Source organism: Triplophysa rosa, linkage group LG16 (assembly GCF_024868665.1).
Source record: "Triplophysa rosa linkage group LG16, Trosa_1v2, whole genome shotgun sequence".
Taxonomy (NCBI): Eukaryota; Metazoa; Chordata; class Actinopteri; order Cypriniformes; family Nemacheilidae; genus Triplophysa; species Triplophysa rosa.
The window spans coordinates 11,628,247-11,650,826 of NC_079905.1; the positions used below are offsets into that span (position 1 = coordinate 11,628,247).

A 22,580-nucleotide genomic window follows, 5' to 3' on the forward strand; every position below is an offset into this window, starting at 1 on the left:
TGTGGTGCCACAGCTTTGAATAACGCATTAAATAATGCAAACAATTTACAAATCGCATCATATAAAATGCTATATAACTGGATTAAGAGGATAATGTGGAACTGCGTGTCTATGAGAAAGTCCCAATTCAGTCTTAAACGTAACATAACTGTAACACTATAAGAAACTATATTTAAGGTGAAAATATATTTAATACATTTTATATAATATAATTTATTTAATATATTGTATAGTTTACTTACTGTTTATAGTATAATTAAAAGCATAGCCTGTTGAAATGCAAACAAGAATGGTCTGTATTTCAAATCTTCTTAGGACGCTCTAAATAATGTTTTTGAATCTATTAATCCAATCTATAATCCACCAGCATCCACATATGAATAATACAGGACTTTTTTAAACCTTGCTTTTGTCTTTGTTTCTTGGTCACACAGATCTTTCCTGTACTCCCAGTTGTTTCTTTCAATTCTAGCCCTTTAAATATGAAATCTTTCTAATCACCCAGAGCCTAAACATAATATTTTACACACAATATAAACATTTCATCAAGACAAGAGCAGTGTGTGCGTACTAGTAACGTTGGTATCCAGAACAGGAGTTGTTTGGATTACTATGAAATCCTCATAAATGAACCATTTTGAAACGATAACAGTTATTTTCTCCAATTTTACACCAGATGTGTTTGTCAAGATGGATTCTCTTCTCAGAACCACTCACATACTACACCTCGTGGGAAAGTTTGTATAGCAAATATGAATTAAGCAATCTCTGCGAAGGGGTTTTCTGAAACCATAGTAACACTAGCAATGCAGTTTTGAGAGGAAGATGAGGTCCTAAAGACTCAAGTTCTACTCAACTATCAACAGAGGTTTCAAAAATCATTTTACATAATTTCCAGGAGACTTTCAAGCACTGAATGAAAAAGAAAACAATGAAGCAGACGAGGTGGGCAGTGTGTACTGGTGCATTATGGGAAGACACAAGTCTGGGGGAAGATCCACCAGGGAGTGTGGCTGAGTGCTCAGAGTAACTGTGATGAATTGTGGGTCCCTGGTAACTCACTTAAAGTAAGCCCTGCAGACGCGGCTATGAAAAATGACATGGATAAAATGTTCTTTCCCTTTTCACCAATGTTTGTCTCCTCTCTTCCACTCCCAGAAAATGATATACTTTAAAGCTGTCAGTAGAAGAGCAAATAGACAATCTCCAGACAAGTATTAAAACACATCCATGGGAGCAAAACAGAACACTAACACAACTGATTCTGTAAAAAAATGAATTCTGGGTGATTTAAAGGGAAAGTTCACTCAAAAATGGTGAAAAGTTTCATCTTTATGTCATTTCAATCTTGAATGACTTTCTTTCCTTTCACCAAAGGAGATGTTTAGCAGAATGTTTGATGTTATCTTTCATTACATGAAAGTGGATGGGGACCAGAGGCTGTTAAGCTTCAAACAACACAAAGCAGCACCATTAAATCATCAAGCACTCCATATGACTTGTGTAGTAATATATCTTTCTGTAGTCTTCTGAAACCATAAGATAGCTTTCCGTGAGGAATATAATGACGTTTACATTATTAACTGAAAATCGTGGTTGACAGCTATAGTCCCCATTCACTTTTACTGTATACAAATTCATCATAGGCATTCTGTTATAGTCCACATGACTTGTGCAATATATCTTTCTGTAGTCTTCTGAAACCATACAATAACTTTCAGTGAGAAATATAATGACATTTAAATTATTCACTGAAAATCATGGTTGACAGCTGTAGTCCCCATTCACTTCTACTGTATGACATTTTTAAAGAACAGAACAAGATCAAAAATAAAAGATGAATTTTTATTTCATTTTATGTTAACTATATTTTATTTTAAATTTCGTAACATAAAGGTAAAATATCTATTTGATCTACTGCATAGATTTCGAGCATTCAGCTCAAAAGTCAGCACATTTCTGAAACACGTTCAGAATACAGCAGGTGAAAATAAGAATGGGAGCGTGTGGACGTGTTTGAGGAAGGTGTTGTGTGGGTGGTGAGTGGGTGGCAGAATAAGTGGATATTTGACAAGTTGCCATTTGAATGGAGAGAAGCTAACCTTTCCACATCATATCAACTAACTGCTGCCTCTGCCACTCTTTCTCGATGCGCATTATATCTCCCCTTTCATTCTCTGTTTAAATTCATAATTCTGACTTCAGATTCTGAGTCTTGTTAAAACGTCCAAATGACTTCAGTTGTTTTTCCAAAACGATGTAGTCCAATTTATGAAAGAGAGGGAGTTTAAAAAAGGAAGAGGGTGAAATTCTGACTTTTTATGGAGCTCTGACACTCCAACATAACCACAATTTCCATTTACATAGCCTCACAGTATAAAACTAAACTTCTCTTCAACTTGGCATTCGATATCAGCACATCATTGATTCTAAACGGTCAAATCAGATTACGGTTCACAGATAAGACAGCCGGGAAATCCTTACTCGCATCCTTACTCATTACATTTAGTCATTACATCAGACACTCTGTGATAACCTGGCAGATGTCGAATTTAACACTGCTTCGATGCCGAAAGGCAGTTTCTACAACATGAAAACATTACAGACAATGTATAACGCTGTTGCTGGACAATCACGTGTGAGAATTAAAATCTTGTCGTTATCCACAACGCAAATGTATTTTTGGTGTGCTATAATTAAATTCTTATTAAAGCTTGAAGTTACCTATCAAAAAGGTATTATTTGGCTTCTGCTAAGGTACCACGTGATGCCCACACAAAGAGGCTGCAGGTGTTTCATTGTGCATGAGGCAACCATCAGCAGCGCTAATGTGTTTATCAGAGAGTGCTGTGAAAATTTAGCATGGCGCCAAAGAATCATCTGAAATGACAAACTGTCTTTTTCTTCTTGTTTATTCTTCACCTCCACCAGGTTGTTTCCTATTAGCGACTGAGAAACTACGATCTGAAGCCGGAGCTCAGCTGCTGCTCGGCTCAACCTGTCTGCTATTAATATCTCCTTTAGAAAAGTCGCTACGCTATAAAGTATGGCACTTCTCAGCCCTGCTCCTCAGAGACAGTCTCGGCATGTGAGTGTGTCTACATTACACGCAGACAAAGAAAGATAAATAGTGGAGAAATAGAGATCGATGTTGTGTGTAATTTACCTTTTATTACAGGATGATATTTTCCACTTGAAACTGATTTTCCAGAGCAGTTTTTCTACAATTAGAGGGTTATTTTTTAAACCTTATATTTTTAAACTGTGTCATGCATTTATAGCAAATAAATCAAATAATACATTAATTCAAATAAATTCTTGGTCTGAATAGTTTTTTTCATTATGAAATCAAACAACTATCCCATACAAAATGATCTATAAAGAATGCACAAAATAGCCTAATAATACCATGTACTTATGGAGTTTATAAATAGCTCTCTATAGTCTACGTTAATACTGCATACATCAAACATTTTAATTTAAGTGATAAAGAATGAAAATTTTCCACAAAAAAAAAGATAATTCATAATTTGCTCACCCTCTGGTCATTTCAAACCTGTATGACTTTCTTTCTTCAGCGGAACACAAAAGAAGATCAATGTTGTTAACCGGCCCCCATTCACTTGCATTGGTTTTGGGTTCATACAATCAAAGTGAATAGGTGTCGGTTACCAACTTCCTTCGAAATATCTTATTTTGTGTTCTGCGGAAGTAAAGTTTGAACTGACAAGAGGGTTAGAATCTGATGCCGGTGTAAACGCAATTTAAGGCTCTACAATCTCACCATCAACCTCAAAATGAAACTGCATTTTTAATGAGGATGAGGATAATAAAGTGTTCTTCTCTTTTAGCCGGCCGTAGAAAGGTCATCCACAAGGTGTTAATTCAAAGCTAAACACAATTAGTGCAATCCCATTTGCACGTTTTAGGAAAGCTAAGATGCAGGAACGTGAGCTGTAGCAGCAGTGAGGAGGGATAGTGCTGCCCCACTAATGTCTTTAGTACTGTCATTAATTACCAGCTCTGGAAACTGAAATCAAAGAGCAACCCTCTCATTGATTTGAAACCATCATCTATTGTGACACATTTCAAGAACATAAATAATGTGTGAATGTGCATTTTTTCAAAAAACTGAATCTGCCTTCTCAGCATTCTGTCAGAAAGATATCAGGGTAAAAGTCTATAGCATGAACAAAAAAAGAGGTTAGCGCTCCACACCCAGGTAATTACAAAGCATGTCCCTCCGACTCACACACAAGCTGCAATCCATTCTGAGCGGACTAATGAGGTGCGCGGTGCAAGTGTGCATGCGTGTGCAAATGAGAAGGGAAACAGAGAACAGGGCAAGTGGAACAAATCACGCTGTCAGTCTGTCTTTTGTCATCTTTTTGGTCTGTTTTAGTGAGCTCTCATCAGGATTCTTCCCTCGCCCTCAAAGACAAAAGGAGCCGAAGGAGCGCCCAGATGCCGGGCAGGGAGGAGGTGACCTCTCATACACCAGGAAGGCCAACAGTACCGATACGCACAATTAAAGACTAGAAGTGTGAAAACGATGACACAAAACTCTAGACAGCTAAAATGTCCATGCGACAGCAGGGGAAAATTAGGTTCTTGTGTGAGGCGGACCGTTCTGGCCGACTGGCAGCTGGACTGTACTTATGTAAAGTACCCAGACAAGCAGCAGCAATTTGGCACTTGATGACTCTGAAAGAAAACTCAATTTCAGCCCTCTTCAGAATGATTTTGTCTAACTCTGGCTTCAAATTTAGGCTGATGGCTGTGTATAATTAATGCTTGATCGCCTCAGGAATGTTTGTGCACTTCCATATGTTTTTTCTCCTGTATTTTCCACATGATTAAGCTTATCTGCACTCAGAAAAAGCTGAGATGCACATGGCCAAGTCTTACACATCTTGAGCCTTGTTCTAACCACGCATGACAAGCAAAAATGTATATGATTTATCTACAGTATATCAATCTTTGCATTACTGCATGTAACCTACATACAAGGTAGCCCCGCCCACAAAGAAGGTCCAAAATGCTGTGCCAAATAACTTTATATTACATTAAATCTGATTCCATGTAATTTTGTCAACTCACCCTAATACTTCACACATGGTTAATGTGTGTGGTATTGAAGTCAGACCTATAGTGAAAATGAATTGACCGCTTGACACTCCTCCAACCACACCTCCCCATGATGACAAGCCCTCCCGAGACCCCTCTAACCACAGGGTCAAAGGTCGACCTAAAGAAAAGAATGCTAACAGGAGGAAGGTGAAAGGTGCTGAAAGAAGGAAGCAGAAGGATATTTGAAAGCTCTTGGACAGTAAAGAAAACGGGGCAGTGAAGGCAAATTCACACATGCAAAAGGAATAAAGGACATATCATCTGCTGGACTGGATGGGCGGGGTGAAAGGGGGAAGGGACCTGCCGCACTCAATAGCTTCCTTCCACGTGCACGCCACCACTGGGCACAATGCTGACCGGGGAGAGAGTTCAGCCCTGTCGATTAAGATAAGTGTGTGTGTTATTTCAGGCAGCTGAAGGGCAGAAAATGGCCCACATAAAGGCCCTGGAGAGTGACGGTCAAACAGAGGTAAACCCTTGGAAGAGACAGCAATATGGTAAAGTGCTTTACTGTACAAGACTGTCTCAAAACTCAAGACAGCAATAAACTCTGCAAAATGAAGTCATGATCCCGAGATGCCCTAACGCAGATGCAATGGTGTTAAAAAGGAGGTTTGTTTACAGAGTAAGGTTGGAAAATACACTGCAATAAACCAGGCCAGACACTTCCCCAGAGTCTTACAGCTCTAAAAACAGGGACATGTGAAAACAATCTGCAGTGTCAAATCCTTAAAGATTGGAGTAAATTACAGATGATTGACAGGTGACAGCATGCAGTTTTTCCCCAGATTTAAGACTACGAATAAAAGATTTGCTCCATTTCTGCTGGTGTATGTTAAAAATGCAATGAAACTCGAGTAGTTGTACCTGATGCGAATAGTCAAATACTAAATGTATCAAAGTTGATATAAAAAAATTCTTGACCCATACTGATTTTTTTGTTTTATGTGCCAAATGTTGCCAAAAAATAAACTTCCACCATACCTTCTTCATCTAGAACCATGCAAGGGCAACTATAGGAAATGTTCCCTGTCTAATAAACTGCCTGCTGACTCGTGAACCTCAGCTTCTATATGGATGCACTCCACCAGAGCTATTTATCAAAGCCTCGAAATGTATTGTGCATTCTTCAAAAAACTGATTTGGTCCCATATGAGCCCAATGCAGTTCTTTCAGCTCAAAACAGTAAATAAATACAGTCCCGCACATGAACACACAAGCAAAATGCAACAACACATGCTTAACATGGATTTGCATGTTTCATTAAGAGATCATTCACTCATTTCAAACGTGTATGACTTTCTTTCCTCTGCAGAACACAAAAGATAATGGAAGAACGTTAGTGACCAAACAACATTGGCCCCAATTGACATCCAATGTACGGACACAAAACCACTGAGACATTCCTCGAAATATCTTCTTTTGTGTTCCACAGAAGAAAGAGTCATAGACAGGGTTTAAATAATCTGAGGGTAAAAATTTCAGATTTTTTTATTTTTGGGTGAACTATCCCTTTAACAAATTCTCAATTATAGTTTGTAATTTTTATGGGTTTATTTATGGCAAAAGCACGGCTTCACTGTATGTAGGTTAACTTGCTTGAGCCAATCTGTTCTTCCTCTTTCACTCCATGTTTAATCTCCTGCACTCAGCCACAGTAAAGGGTGGGGGGGGTATTCAGGATACTGCACCACCATCATATTTCCATCACTATTACAGCTGTAATGCACTAAAAGCTACGTAGCAACCTATACTCACACCTTTAAGAATTCAACTTTGCGAGACAACATTAAAGTTTACAGTCTCTCCTTGAACCGTTACATTATACAACCAGTGATTTTTTTATAGTATGCTCTTTCAAGAACCAATATCCCCATCTAGAATCCACTGATCCATTGAAAGTCTACTTTAGCAAATTCACCATGCACCCCTTGCATTGATCAGGACCTATGTGAGTTAAACCAGAGAGTTCAGAATTCTCCATTGATTCTGCTGGATCTGAATCCTGTCCAGCTGTGAAGCCGTGCATTGATCAACTCCAGCAGGATACCAGTGGCCCCAGTGCACCCTCGTCATTGATCCGGAGCATCTCCATCTATTCCCGCCTGAGACCCTGGTCAAATGACCCATCGATCCGTGGCCAGTCCATAGGAACCATTTCAAATACCCCATCCAAATACGCACCCGGAAACAGACGCGGCCCCCTTCAGCCCATTCCATCCCCCACTTCCACCGCTGGTTGCTGTCCCACGCATGCCGGATTTGCACCAGTGATACAGCAGGTGTGGGGACACCCCAAAAACGGGAAACCAGACCAAGCATTCTACCCAACACAACTACTGCAAGTGCTCAAAACATTTACAAATACTCAACGCACCTGCCGAGCTTTTAATTCTTCTGTATAAAGCATCATAACATTCATTTCACAGTTGCTTTCACCATGCTGCTTTCAGCAGGCGCTTCAATTATTCATGGCCCCTGTAGGGATATTCATGTGTTTAATTATGTTACAATAGAAAAGATTCAAGTTTATGTTTTCTTTGACCAAGCATGCAACTTATTTTACAGTACGAACTATTTAAGATGAACATCTTGTTAATATGTAGGGTTACCAGTGAAAAGCAAAGAAGCCCACCACCATCCCACACGTTCTAAAAAAAAACATTAAGCACTTTTAACCAACCAGCATGCGTTTAAACACAGTATGGTGGTTCAGAAAACAGCTACGGAGAAATTATTCTGCAGTCTCTCTTTAACCTAAATTCACAAGTACATTTTCACCTGTCAGGCAATTTTTCAAAAGGACGTACTTGATCGCACGCCACAAAACACACTTCAATTCTCTTCACTATGCACTTCAGCTCATATAAAACAGCCGTACCTGTTTGCCAGATGTAGGTGGGTTTGTTGGCGACCGTTTGTGACTGAACATCCCAAAGCCCGAAAATAAGCAGAGCAACTCTAAAGAGGGAGGCAAGCGCCCCTGTTGGATTACCCCCTCTCCCTGCTGCCCTGCTGGCCAGCCCCATGGCTTCAGCCCGGCCAGATAGATCCACGCGGCTCGAGTCTTGCCAAACAGCCTTCGTAAAACACACACACACTCAACTGGAGATGTACGAAGGGGAAGATGCGGCACAGGAAAAAGTGTGCCTGCTATTGTCCCTCTCACTCTTCTGCACGCGGTTTCTCCGGAAAAGGATAATCCACTTGTCTGTCTCTCCTCTCTTTCCTCCTTCTTTTGCTGTCTTTTCTGCTCTGTTCTCTGGGTCAGCGGAGAAGAATGAGATCTGAGTGGAGAAAAAAATTAAAAAGCCAGAGGAACAATAGATTCCCTCAGCTCAGCGTGCTGCTTGTGCGGCTGCTGTGTCCTGCCTCAGCCTGGCTGATACAGCACCTCCCATTCCACCCCCTCTCTCTCTCTCTCTCTCTCTCTCTCTCTCTCTCTCTCACAGACTAGCTCTTCTTTACAGATCCACCTGCAATCACTCTCGGTTATCACTTTGCCCTGCTATCAAGGGCTGCACTATTCTTCAAGCGATAGGAGAATTAGGTGGATAGGGTGTCGATTTGTGATTTGCTGAAAGATGCACAGACGCCAGAGTCGTTTGCACCAGCTGGGACCAAAAGCTATAAAGAGATTCTGATAAAAGATATCTCAGCGTGTGTAACAGTACAGAGGAAAATGCTGGGGGGGTGGGTGGAGGTCCGAATCTTAACTGACGGTGGGAAGAGCGAACGGCAAAAAAACAGCCAAATGAGAGTAGTAAAAACCCTCATGAATAATTAATGTGGGTTTACTTTGACCTTGTATGATTTCCAAGCCATCTAAGGGGTAGTGTGTTATGAGAAACCGCTGTGAAAACAGCCAGGGGAATCACACCTCTCCACAGAAAATGAAAGGAAAATGAAGTATATTGCTAAAATATGTGAGATAAAGAGACATAAAAGGCAACTTTGAATGATAATGAACATCTAAGAAGCTATTTAGACAGTATATAAATAACCATCATGATCATTCATAATATAAAAATGTAAAACTAAAACAGTAGGTACACCTCAACAGTTTCAAATGTGCACCCCTCCTTAAATCATCTGTGTTCATCTCCAGATAATGTCCATTGGAGTCATTTCACAGTGATTAGGATAATGATGGACAACGCTCACCCCCTGCTAACCACTAACACAGACAGCAAACCATGGAACAAATTAGCCAAGCTGTAGCATTAACAGACAGCAAGCTCCATGACTGGCCCCTGCCCAACACACACACACGCACACGCACGCACGCACACGCACGCACACACAGTATACACACTCAGACACTCACATATATTTTGATGTATTGTGATACATTAGAAGAATGACTTGGGGTACTGAAGAACTGGCCTTTGGGGAATAAAAAACAGTTCTTATCTCGAATAATGTACCTGATTGTGTTCTTGAATAATCAAAGTTATTATAAGTGTTAATACTGTATGCTTTACCATGCAATACATTTAAAATACATCAGATTCACTGCTAGGCAATCTTAAAAAAATCAAATCAAGATTTGTGTGGTTGTCAGTTAAAATCCCCAAAATATAAAGTCCTAAATCTTGGTAGACGACAGTCTTGATTCTTAAGGTCAGGTGGGTTAGTGGTCAAGTTTAATGGTGGCCATAAGCCAGGACTGACATACCTGAACTGATCCAGAAACTGTAAATACTCGTGTAGGGAAAACATGACTACAGTATACAAGCATTTTACAGTGTACTTTATTGAAACCAATGGCAAAAGCTGGACTTAAAATAAGGGCCTAAATGTCTGTGACAGATAATAAAAGTGACTCAGTAACTAAGTAATTGTAAAACATTGAGACAGACTAAGAGGGGTAAAATGATACATTAATCTTAGTACACAAAGGCACTTTTTCACAAACAAGGCCTTATTTTCAAATCTGTATGAGTTTCTTTCTTCTGCAGAACACAAAAGAAGATATTTTGAAGAATATTGGTAACCGAACAATGGTGGTACCCATTGACTTGCATTGGTTTTGTGTCCTCAGTACAATAAAAGTGAATGGGTACCACCTTTGTTCGGTTAAGACAGCATTACGCTTTAGTTAAATTAAGATATTTAAATTGCTTTTATAAAAAATTTTTGAAAAAACATTCTTGGTGTGCATCTTGAAACAAAACAAAGGCACTGGCATTTTTTATATGCCTTGTTTGTGAAACCGAGCTAACCATTACCATGGAGGGCAGGTGATGCATGTTAGTCATTTCAATTCTTATATATTACCACTTCCTACAAGATTAGGAAGTCACAAAGTATGATCTTTTTTGTACCAGAATTTTTGAAATATTAAAATGGCCTTGGACCTGTAGCAGAAGATGTAAGATGATCTATGATCTCCACCTTGTCAAGCCAGCTTTATACAAGACAGAGCAAAAGCCGAGAAAAAGAGCTAGAGAGAAAGCAAACTATGATTAGTGACAATCAGCAGGGTGGGATTACAGATTCAGCTGCCCTCCTTAAAGAGTCAAAACCAACAGCGCTTAACTTAACCGGTGATAAAGCAGGTGCCAAACATAGACACAAACACAAGTGCAAACAAGCCCACACACATCTAACACAACATGGGAGACACTGATATCTACTCCTGTTGTACCTTAATGCTAGAGCTCAGTTAAAGAGGGGTAAGGGAGGTGGGCAGGAACAGATTGAGACAAACAAAGCAAAGCTTCGGAGGGCAAAAGAGTGCGGCAGGAACATGAATAGAAGAGAAACAGGCCAGGGAAATAGACAGATGGGCTGAAAAAAAAACCCAGAAGGAAATTGAGAATGAAAAAGTGTGTAGGAGAAAGTGTTTTTTCTTTTCTTTTGTAGAGAGACAGAGCTTTATAATGAGAAAAGATGTGAGGCGCATGGCGCGTGATGAATGACAGTACAAGCATATGGTGTTGCCGTAGCTGTTCCCTCTGATCATACCCGATTACTGCGTGCACGCACGAGCACGTGCACGCATGTGTGAGCGCCTTGCAGGAGATAATTCACGGAAAGGAAACACAAAACATTCATTGCGCTGTCACACTTTAACACTACCAACCCTGTGCAATTAAGCAAACAAAAGCAAACTGCAATATCGCGAAACAGGTGCTCATACTTTCACAATGCAACATGCTTACGATGTGTGAGAACTGCATGTAACAATTAAAGCACCTAAGCGCAATTACATGCAACACGGAAGCGCTGAACATAAAGCGATTAATGGTGCATTAAAACACCATTATAAAACCTGCATAAAAGCAACGTTTTGATGCCAGTGTGAAACACACACCTGTAACCATACATTGCATATTAATGTTCCACATTTCTACATTGTTTGGCAACCATAAACAACCTCCAGCTCAGCCTTTGAAGTGAATATTTTTATTTAGATCATTCATTAATAGGGGTGTGATGAGATCTCGTGGCATGAGATCTCGCAAGAATATAACTATTTATATAAGGGATAGTTCACCAAAATGAAACTTCTTTCATTATTTACGCAGCCTCGTGTAATTTTATACCTGTATGACTTTTTCTTCACCATACTGATAGCACTAACATACGGTGTTTTAAATACCCATGTTAAGCCTGTCTTAGTTTTTAAAGCATTTTTGTTTTTAAAGTCCCCATGAACCGGAAGTTGTGACCATTTTTACTTCCGTATTTGATGCATTTCCAAATGAAATGGAATTTCTAAAAAGAAAAATTGTGGGTGTGGCATTCGTCTTTCTCTGTGTTTTGATTGGATGTATAAAAACTGTTGAAAGGGAGGAGTTAACAGATGCTCCGCCCAAGCAGTCTAACATACACCATTTAAGATGGATAGTCACTACAGGGGCAGGTTGCATACACTTAGCCGCTAAGTTAAGACTGTGTCTTAACAACTAATTACACTAACTAGAACTTAGTTAGGACTAATAAGACTTACTTTTCAGATTTCAATAAGACCATTCTACCTTTTTATGTAACAGATTTGTAGAAGTTATGACCAATCTTAAAGAAAAAAAAATACATGACTAACTTGTAAGACTAGTCTAAGCATTTTAAGCAACTGGCACCAGGACGGAAGTGCATTTTCTGATTTTAACTGAAGTTTATGAGGGCACACAAATTGTAAAAAGAGAATGACACACATTGATAAACTATATACAAAAAACGCTGGAATATTTCATTAAAAAATAGGCATTGTTATTTTTTATTTCACTGGGACTTCAAGCAGAGTTTGCCATAGTCAGGTAAATGAATTGTCACATCCATAATGGTCCATAAATGGTCACAAAATGGTCAAAAACGATTTTATGTTCTCTGAAGAGCCATTCCTTCTCTATTTGTTGGGTATTATTGTTTCTGGTTTGCACATTTTAATGCACATTTAAATCCTACAAAGTATTTTGTCTCTTAAAAACATGCGTCCTTCTATGTACATAACTCAAAATTTTTTCCCTCTTTTAATACAGAAAACTTGTGCATAGACTGATATTTTTCTGATGTCTGGACTCTATCATCAGGGTTTGATCAAAAATAAACAGATGATTCAGCATGTTGGTAATAAATTAATTCTCTTAGAATTTATATTTCAAGTTTTTACTGAAAATGTCACATACTGTTGGAATTGCCCCAGAGACATTCCACAAAATATTTTATTTCAAAACAAACAAACAAAAAAAGAGTCATAAAGGTTGTGAACGACAAGCGTGAATAAATAATGACAGAATATTTGTGGTAGAACTAGTATTAAACATTGATGTTTCATATTCTTTGCCATTCAATTAAAGCAACACGCCACAAGTGGCTATAGTGATTTTACCACAGTACTACATCAGAACAACCATTATTTCAGTATACTGTAGTAAATTACAAAAAAAATGATTTGAAGTTTTGAGAGCTAAATCAAGCTACAAAACATTCAACCTGAAAAACAAGGCGAACAAACATGCAGCATGCCTTATCACAGCCGAGAGATCCTGCATGATCGCAACTTGTTAAAATCTTCTTCAAAATGTTAAATACATAGCGATTTGCAATAAGTTCCCTTAAGCAATGGAGTAATGGAGCGATAGCTCTCTGAACACCTGCCAGCTTCGCCTTGGGCAGCGGTGAGCGTGCAGTCGTGTGGATGAGTGGGGCTGAATAATCGACATCGCTGGTCTGAAGTGAAGCCTCATTAAGACGGAAATCAAAAACAGCGGCTGCAACACCGTCAAATATGAAGTTCCTCCCACAGGATTATATGTCCGTTTCTTTTCTTTGGGAAGTGAACAGAGACAGACGTTCAGAGATTTCACCGTTTGCTGCAACCTCACCAACTGTGACCAGAACCTAAACACCTACACATTGATGGGCAGCTTAACCACCAACCCTGTACACCTGACAACTTCATTTATTGTGTTGTGATTGTAAGCAATAAACGCTCCTGCTGGGCACTTTCACCACAATCTTTTATCTGCACTCCATTCTTTAGCCACAGAGCTCCAAATAGAGCAGGTCATCATAAAACGTATGACCACTCAGGTATTACCAGTAAATAGGCCTGACAAAAGCAATATTCTTCTCTGCGAGCATAAAGGATTGTGTGGTTGCTGCAATAAACAGAGCACCGCTCAAACCTTCTGCCTTCAGAACGCACATTCCTAATGGATCAATTTGCCAGGGACGGTCATTATGGTTATTTTAATGACCACTTGGTATGGGTCAATGTATTGGACAGCATATTGCTTAACAGCATAAGTATCATTCAAAAGAATGCAGATACAGACAGTCATTTGGACCATCACCAACAGAGATCACAGTATGGTGGAAGTGCATTGATCTATAAAGTATAAATAGATACCGATACATGCATCTGTAGGAGTATGCATGCAATAAGTGAAACAGACAGGCTTGGCACATTCACAGCAGCCCCGATCCAGTGTTTTTGTTTTGGAGAAAGAGCTCAACGTCTGACTCATTTTTCAAACCTTGCAGAACAGCTGGAGGGGGGCAGAGGGTGGGGGAACCAACCCAGCGAACTGGGAGGGGCGTGCGGCGTGCCTAGGCAGGCTGATCCAATTTAAATATGCAAATGTTACCCGATTTGAAAGAGGAAATGGGAAAACAATTGGAGAACAAAAAGAACAATGGCTGATGCAATGAAACGTTTAGCCTTCAATTAAAGGAGTGATTATAGTCTCAAAACAGGTGTAATGGGCAGTACTTTGTAAGAGTGCTTACAACATGTAAGAGTCTCTTCAAAACATCTGTCTCTATGTAGGCTGCCAATTTTTTCAAACAATTTGCAAATCATTGCTGTGGTCTACAAATAATCCTGTCAAAGCATTGCTTAAGGAAAATTAATAATGTTGGTTGGTGTCGCAACATGACCAAATCATTGCTAAAGTAAAGGCTGTTACGCACCGTCCCACCAAATGCCAACATTTCAATTTTTTTCAAGTTAGCTGTTGGATTTAAACTGTTTCCAGTTATTTATTGTTTGATGCAATAAAATCCAACAAGAAGAGTTGGTAGAATTTGGTGTTTGAAGGCATGTAGTTTATGCAGTTTGAAAAAAACACACACTGTTTAACCTTAAAAGAATAGTCCACACAAAAATATAAATTCTGTCATCATTTATTACCCTTATGTCGTTCAAAACCTGAATTACTTTATTCTGTGGAGCACAAAATTAATTATTTTAAGAAATGTCTGTGATTTTTTTGTCCATACAATGCAAGTCAATCGGGACCAATGTTTTTTGGAATGTAAAAAACCTTACCAACATTATTCAAAATATCTTCATACAAGTTTAGAATGCCACGAGGGTGAGTAAATGATGAAATAATTTATTTTGGGATAAATAAACACTTTAAAGCGAGATCACACTACCCAAGCATTTACTTGATATTAAGTAATTGATGCAAATTTCATCAAAGTTCACACCCTAACATTATTAAATGTGAGATCTATAAATCACACAAATGCAATTGGACCATCAGTGGTTCAAGTCAAGATCTGTCAGGTCACAAGTAATGCGTCCCAATCCGTAAGCCTTAAATAGATTGTTCCGAGCACTTCCCTCATAATAGACCTAAAATCTCACATAAATGCTAATTCAAGCAGCTCATATCTGTCAGGACAAATCAAGCCTGAAATGAGTTCAGTGAGGCGCACTTCTGGTTTCTTCAAAACCAGGGCCGAACCACGCTTCCATTGTCTTCTGCCTCACTGAGTCCCAGCAAATAACCAGACCGGGAACAAAGGCATCATTGGAGCCCCCTTAAAAATCCCACTTTGCTGAGAATGGAAATTGGGGTAGGGTGGGGTGGGGGAGGCACAGTCATCAAAGGGTTTTACCGCACTCTACTCTTTCGGGAGCATACGGCTGGTCCTCAGGGGAAGTCAACAAAACAAATAAAGGGGCGACTGTTTTAAGCAGTTCGCCTCTGCAAGCACCGATGTGCATTTCACACAATCAGTCGCTGCTCGCCCACCTAATGAAATATTCTTTTCATTCCACCGATGGACAACACAATCTCCACGGAGATGCTTTCCTTTTTTCTGCGCTAAAATAATTATCTGTGATGTGTGCCAGGTTCAAAAGAATTTCCGGCTCAAATTGGATGGATATGTAAATGCTGGAAACTAAGGTCAGATATTAACCAGCCTGGGACTTGAAAAAGCATGAGAATATCTCTCCAGATGTTTTTAACTCATCCTTTAAACAAGTCAGGCTGAACCTCACGTGTGTGTACTCAATTGATTTGTTCTTTAATGACCTTGTCTACATGATGTACTGCAGTGGTGTGACTATCAGTCTGGATCCACTGGAGGGGGGTGGCAGGTGTCTGGACTGACGGCTGGGATTCAGGACCTGTGGGGGAGGGTCATAGGTACGTCCCCAAAGCGGAGGTATATGGGGTCTGAACTGTCAGGATGGGACAGGCATGCCATCACAGGAGATGGAACATCTGCTGCAGTTTTTCTTCAGTAACCTGCTCTGGATAATCTGCCACTTCGTGTGAAGGTGACTTAGTATGAAATGGGCGTGTTGTGAAAGCGACAAAATGCCCTATTCACAGGATTACCGCTTAATATGTCTGCAGAAAAATATTTTATGGAGGTCATCCATGGCAAATTACAGAGATGTAATCAATACAATATGTTCTAGACTAGTAACTTTAACAATGAATAATGCATCATAATGACATATGGGGGGAGAGAGAGGCATGTTTTTTTATGTAGCATTCACTCTTAATAATAAAGGTGCTTCACGATGCCATAGAAGAACCTTTTTGTCTAAATGGTTCCATAAAGAACCTTTAACATCCAAAGAACCTTTCTTTCTTTGTGGCAAAAAAGGTTCTTCAGATTAGAAAAAGGTAAGAAAGAGATGGTTCTTTAAAGAACCTTTGACTGAATGGTTCTTTGTGGAACCGAAAATGATTCTTCTATGGCATCGCTGTGAAGAACCTTTTAAGCACCTTTATTTTTAAGAGTGTAACTTGCCATTAAACAAACAAACTCAATGATTATGATTTATTTATCATTAAACAGGAAAAAAATTGCAATTCATACATTTATTAAAATTACATAAAAGATAAAACGATGTGTTAAAAAAGTGTAATTGTAAAATTATATAAAAGATAAAACAATGTGTTAAAAAAGTGTAATTGTTTTAAAGGAGCAATGTGGATATGTTAGCAGCATCTAGTGGTGAGGTTGCAAATTGCAACCACCGGCTCACTCCATCCCTCCCTTTCGAATCACTATGATGGCTCTCACAGGACAAAGATGTCATCACGTTTTCACTTCTTTGCTAAAGGAGATAGTGTATTTATGAAATGCGCTCTGTTGAGCAGTTTTTTCGTTTAGGGCTACTGTAGAAACAACATGGCGAATACCATGCAAGGTGACCCGCGGTGTCACAGTAGAAATAAATACAGTAAATACAGTAGAAATAGTTCATTCTAAGGTAATAAAAACTTAACGCTTCATTATGTTAGGTCTTTATATACCTCTGAACACATTATACTCAATTACAATTATACAACTACAATTGTACTCAAGTTAATTATGAAATTTCTCACTCAAGCCAGCTTTGCAGCATACATCACTGGAGCCAGTTATTTTTGATCGAATAAAATCCACTTGTATAAACTCTTGTGTTTTAATGAGTCTCTGTGATGTATTGCACGTTCTATTGGGAAGGTCAGTGATTCAGACACAGAGTAAATGTTCCATACATAGGTAAAGACATCAGCGACAATGGCCATTCTTATAGTTCTACAGAAGTGCTTGAATAATGCACTGTATGTTCATAGAATGAGGCGAGTCACTCAGGTAGAGACACACATTTATCTCTGCCATCTCAAACATGCAAATGTGTTTGTGACGGGGTACTAACTGTCACCCATGGAAAGCTGGAGAGTTCAAGCGATCGAGGACGGAAACTGCAGCACGTCTTATGCGAGACAACACAGGATGTAACTCTTCTCCCGGTGACATGCTGTTACCTTCATGTCTGTCTATTTTTCTATTAAATCAGTTGTTCTCAGGTCCGATCCTGGGGATTCAGAGCATTCACGTTTTGCATGTCACCATTATCAGAAATAGTCAGTTTAGTTCAGCTCATGAAGCTCTCTGAAAATGATGATTTGAATCAGGTGTTTAATAAAAGACATCTGAAATATGCAGCGCTGTTCGTCACCAGGACAACTGAGAACTACTGTACTGCTGTAAATGATATCAGTCACCATAGCAATCAAATGACACTATAAAAGTAGATGGAGAATATAGCTGCAAGCAGCGACACGGGACCAAGCCCCCGAAGGAGCCGTAAGCACAGCGCAGAACAGCGCCAGCGCAGAGCAGCGAGAGAAATAAGGCAGAAACAGAAAATCAGTGATGAAAAAGAGACAGGTCGAGAAGAAAAGGTGAAAACAAACTCAAAGCGCACAATTTACACACAAGCATGGAACACGCCCACAGCCGGATTCAAACCACCAACTCCAAAGACTCCACGCTAATGACATTGCGAGTCATGCCAATGAGCCGACATCCCACAACCGGACTGCTGAGAAAAGCTGATAGAGGTGTAAGTAGCGATATGTAACAATAACCAAAGTTGTAGCTATGACAACGCATTGCCACAAGAAAAATATGTACGTGAAAAACAGATATGTTTAAAAAACAGTCAAGAATCAAATCACAACGTACACTTCATTTAAACAAGCAACACATGTGCCTCTCGGGATTCGAACCTGCGACCTTGTGATCTCAAGGCTTGCACTTTATTAGGTTGAGCCAATCAGTTGACGAAATGCACCCTGCCTGCTGAGGACAGCTTTCAGAGCTTAAAGCATCGACATAGGCAAATCCCCGAAGGGGCTGAAATGACACAGTAGAGCTTAAGTAACAGAAATACAGTGTACAGGAGAAACAGATATCAGAAGTTGCAATGAAAGCAAGAATATTGTTTTGTATAGGAATGCACAGCACGAGATTCAAACCCACAACCTCTTGGACCAGAGACTTGCAGTTTATCAGGTGTGCCACTCAGTTGAAGTGCTTGACCCAGGATCCTGAGGAGAGCTTTCAGAGCTTCAAACTTTGACATGGGCCAATCTCGAAGGGGCTCAAATGAGACAATAGAGCATAAATAACGTGATGTGAGGTTCGGTCCAAAGATCATACGAGCTTGGAAAAAAATAGACCACTTTTTTCAATAAATCGGCGAATAAAAACGTTTTTCACATGCTTTGCAATAAGTTAGCAACTGATTGTTAGAAAATGACAAACGAGGCATCAATGGAATCAGCACCGATCAGGATAAATAATGTCAGAAAGCGAATTTCAGACAAAGCGTTCATATCTCATGAACGCTAGGTGGCGCTGTCTTAAACCACCACGTGTACGGCTGGGACTGTAAATAAATGGCGTGTACCAAATTTGGTGCAGATATATCATACGATTCAAACAATATTACGATAAAATTCAAAATGGCAACAGGCCGTTCATCCAATCATGACAGAATCGTAATCATACAATCCGGCATGACCCGAGGAACCTTTAGACACAGAGATCACGATTTTCAGACAAACATATCCAAATTTACGAGCAAAAATAGCTATTTTTCAAATCTCGTGACCCATAGGTGGCGCTGTTTGCAAATTTTGCACGGACCCTCAGTCTGAGGTGTCGATGAAGTGTACAATGTTTCATACCGATAGTTCGAATAATTGCCAAGATACGTCCTCAGATTTGTGTTGGGGTCAACTTTGAAAAGTTTGCGACTTCATAACTTTTGAACAACGGCGAAAATCGCAATTCATTAGGGTTACGTCTGTGCGGCTCAGTCCAAAGATCGTGTTAGCCGATTTTCATAACAATCAACCACAAATTCAAGAAAAAAAATGCAATACTGTACTTTTCAAGATGGCTTCTATTGTATAGTCTTAATTTATACCACGGGGCTGTTGAATGCTTCATTCTGATTGGCTGACGAACGTTCGACGGGTGTGCATTATTTTTCAGTTAAACGCACACCTATGAAGGTGTTCCAGGTCTGCTGACCGCATTACAGTTCCATATCACTTCGCCAAGTTTAGCCTACTGTCCGCCAGTGAATACACTGCGTTCCAAATTATTATGCAAATTGGATTTAAGTGTCGTAAACATTTAATTTTATATTGTTCAATTAAACTTATGGATGGTATTGTGTCTCAGTGCTCTTTGGATCACTGAAATCAATCTCAGACACCTGTGATAAGTAGTTTGCCAGGTGAGCCCAATTAAAGGAAAACTACTTAAGAAGGACGTTCCACATTATTAAGCAGTCCACAGGTTTCAAGCAATATGGGAAAGAAAAAGGATCTGTCTGCTGCCGAAAAGCGTCAAATAGTGCAATGTCTTGGACAAGGTATGAAAACATTAGATATTTCACGAAAACTTAAGCGAGATCATCGTACTGTGAAGAGATTTGTGGCTGATTCAGAGCACAGAAGGGTTCGTGCAGATAAAGGCAGAATGAGGAAGGTTTCTTCCAGACAAATTCATCGGATTAAGAGAGCAGCTGCAAAAATGCCATTGCAAAGCAGCAAACAGGTATTTGAAGCTGCTGGTGCCTCGGGAGTCCCGAAAACCTCAAGGTGTAGGATCCTCCAGATGCTTGCAGTTGTGCATAAACCTACTATTCGGCCACCCCTAACCAATGCTCACAAGCAGAAACGGTTGCAGTGGGCCCACACATACATGAAGACTAATTTTCAAACAGTCTTGTTTACTGATGAGTGCCGTGCAACCCTGGATGGTCCAGATGGATGGAGTAGTGGATGGTTGGTGGATGGCCACCATGTCCCAACAAGGCTGCGACGTCAGCAAGGAGGTGGCGGAGTCATGTTTTGGGCTGGAATCATGGGGAGACAGCTGGTGGGCCCCTTTAGGGTCCCTGAAGGTGTGAAAATGAACTCTGCAAGGTATGTAGAGTTTCTGACTGAGCACTTTCTTCCATGGTACAAAAAGAAGAACCATGCCTTCCGTAGCAAAATCATCTTCATGCATGACAATGCACCATCTCATGCTGCAAAGAATACCTCTGTGTCATTGGCTGCTATGGGCATAAAAGGAGAGAAACTCATGGTGTGGCCACCATCCTCCCCTGACCTCAACCCTATTGAGAACCTTTGGAGCATCCTCAAGCGAAAGATCTATGATGGTGGGAGGCAGTTAGCATCAAAACAGCAGCTCTGGGAGGCTATTCTGACATCCTGCAAAGAAATTCAATCAGAAACTATCCAAAAACTCACAAGTTCAATGGATGCAAGAATTGTGAAGGTGATATCAAAGAAGGGGTCCTATGTTAACATGTAACTTGCCCTGTTAGGATGTTTTTGATTGAAATAGCTTTTGATTTCAGTAAATATGACCTCCTAATGCTGCAAATTCAACAAATGACCATTTTCAGTTTTTTACAACCTATGAAATGTTTTCAAACTCTGTTGTGCATAATAATTTGGAACAGTGCATTTTGAGTTTTTCATTTTTTAAATAAATACTGTTGTCAGTGGGAGGTTTGTTCAATAAAATTCCAAATGTACCCTAACTGTTGATTACTTGAAAATTATACTGACTGTCATTTGCATCGACAAATTAGGAAAACCAGAGAAAGATATCATTTGCATAATAATTTGGAACGCAGTGTATGTATCTAACAACAGACAAAGTGACTGGCAAATTCCATTGTCTGAGAAGAAATAACTATTAATATTTATGGACAGCATGAACATTTGAACAACAATGGCGAGAGCACTGTACAGGACTGTTCAGATGAAAAACTAAAGCATATATCAAAGGTAACGGCAAACTACATGACACAATCAGCGGGTTAAAGATAAAACACGAAGCACAAAAATAACAACAACAACATGTTAAATTCGTCTGTGGAATGGGTAAACGGGACTTAAAACACACAGCAGGAAGCTTTCTATGCCACTGCGAGAACCGCAGCTGGCGCAGAAACCTCCGTGTCACTTTTTTCTCTTAATACTTTTCTTATACGACAGGGGTGTTAAATACGACGAAAACAAATCAAATATAGATACTTGTCTTTTCACTCTCAGTGAAGCAAACGCGTGTGCACGTGCACTGTCTGTCTTCCTCTCGCTCTCGGAAAACTGCATATGCAGCTCAAGCAACGCCTTCAGATGAGATGCGTAAGAAATTAGTCCTACCAGAAAGAGCATTCCGGGACAAATACCATACAAATGTCTTGAGATAAAACATCGTAACAACGTCTTGTGGTATCGGAACAACGTCTTGTGGTGTTGTGACCGTGGTATAAGCGGAATAATTGACTCCGGTCCGTTCAATTATGAAAGTTAATGCACACCCGAGGTGTAACGGCCACTCCGCTTCGCGTCGTGGCCGCATTACCACCTCGGGGTGTGCATTAACTTTCGATAATTGAACGGCCCGTCGTCAATTATTCCTTACGTAACACATGGAATGCAATGAGCGTTATGAGTGCATGACAATTTCTGTAGATCAATGGGTTCAAAAGTTACAGCCATTTGAAAAGTGAATTTTTGAACTGCTGGTGGCACTAGCGGTGACAATACTTGCGCTCGGTAGAGAGTGCGATGCAATGATCATTTCACGCGCTTCCGGGTTTGGTTGCGCAAGCGCTCGGTAAGGAGCCATTCAAAGACATAACAGATGAGCTTGGAAACACAATAGCCAATCAGAGGTCTTTCATAATCTGTTCAACAGCGCTCAAAATGATAGCGGGAAATGCAAGTATTGTCACCTTTAGTACAGACTGGTACCGAAGTTTGGTATCGTGACAACACTAATTACGAGTCTGCCAAATTTCATCATTTTCTAACGTACGGTTCATAGGGCTGCCATAGACTCCCATTGGGGAAGAAGAATACCAATAGAAACAGTAG

General features: G+C 39.9%; 1 protein-coding gene across 1 annotated transcript in view; it reads right to left on the minus strand.

Moving 5' to 3' along the window:
• thsd7aa (thrombospondin, type I, domain containing 7Aa) overlaps positions 1–8,496 on the minus strand; it is a 104,280-nt gene extending 95,784 nt beyond the window's left edge. The window contains exon 1 of the mRNA XM_057355119.1: positions 8,012–8,496. Coding sequence (XP_057211102.1) covers positions 8,012–8,159 — 148 coding nt within the window. The 5' untranslated portion in view covers positions 8,160–8,496. The remainder of the gene's footprint in view (positions 1–8,011) is intronic.
• Positions 8,497–22,580: the final 14,084 nt, after the last annotated feature.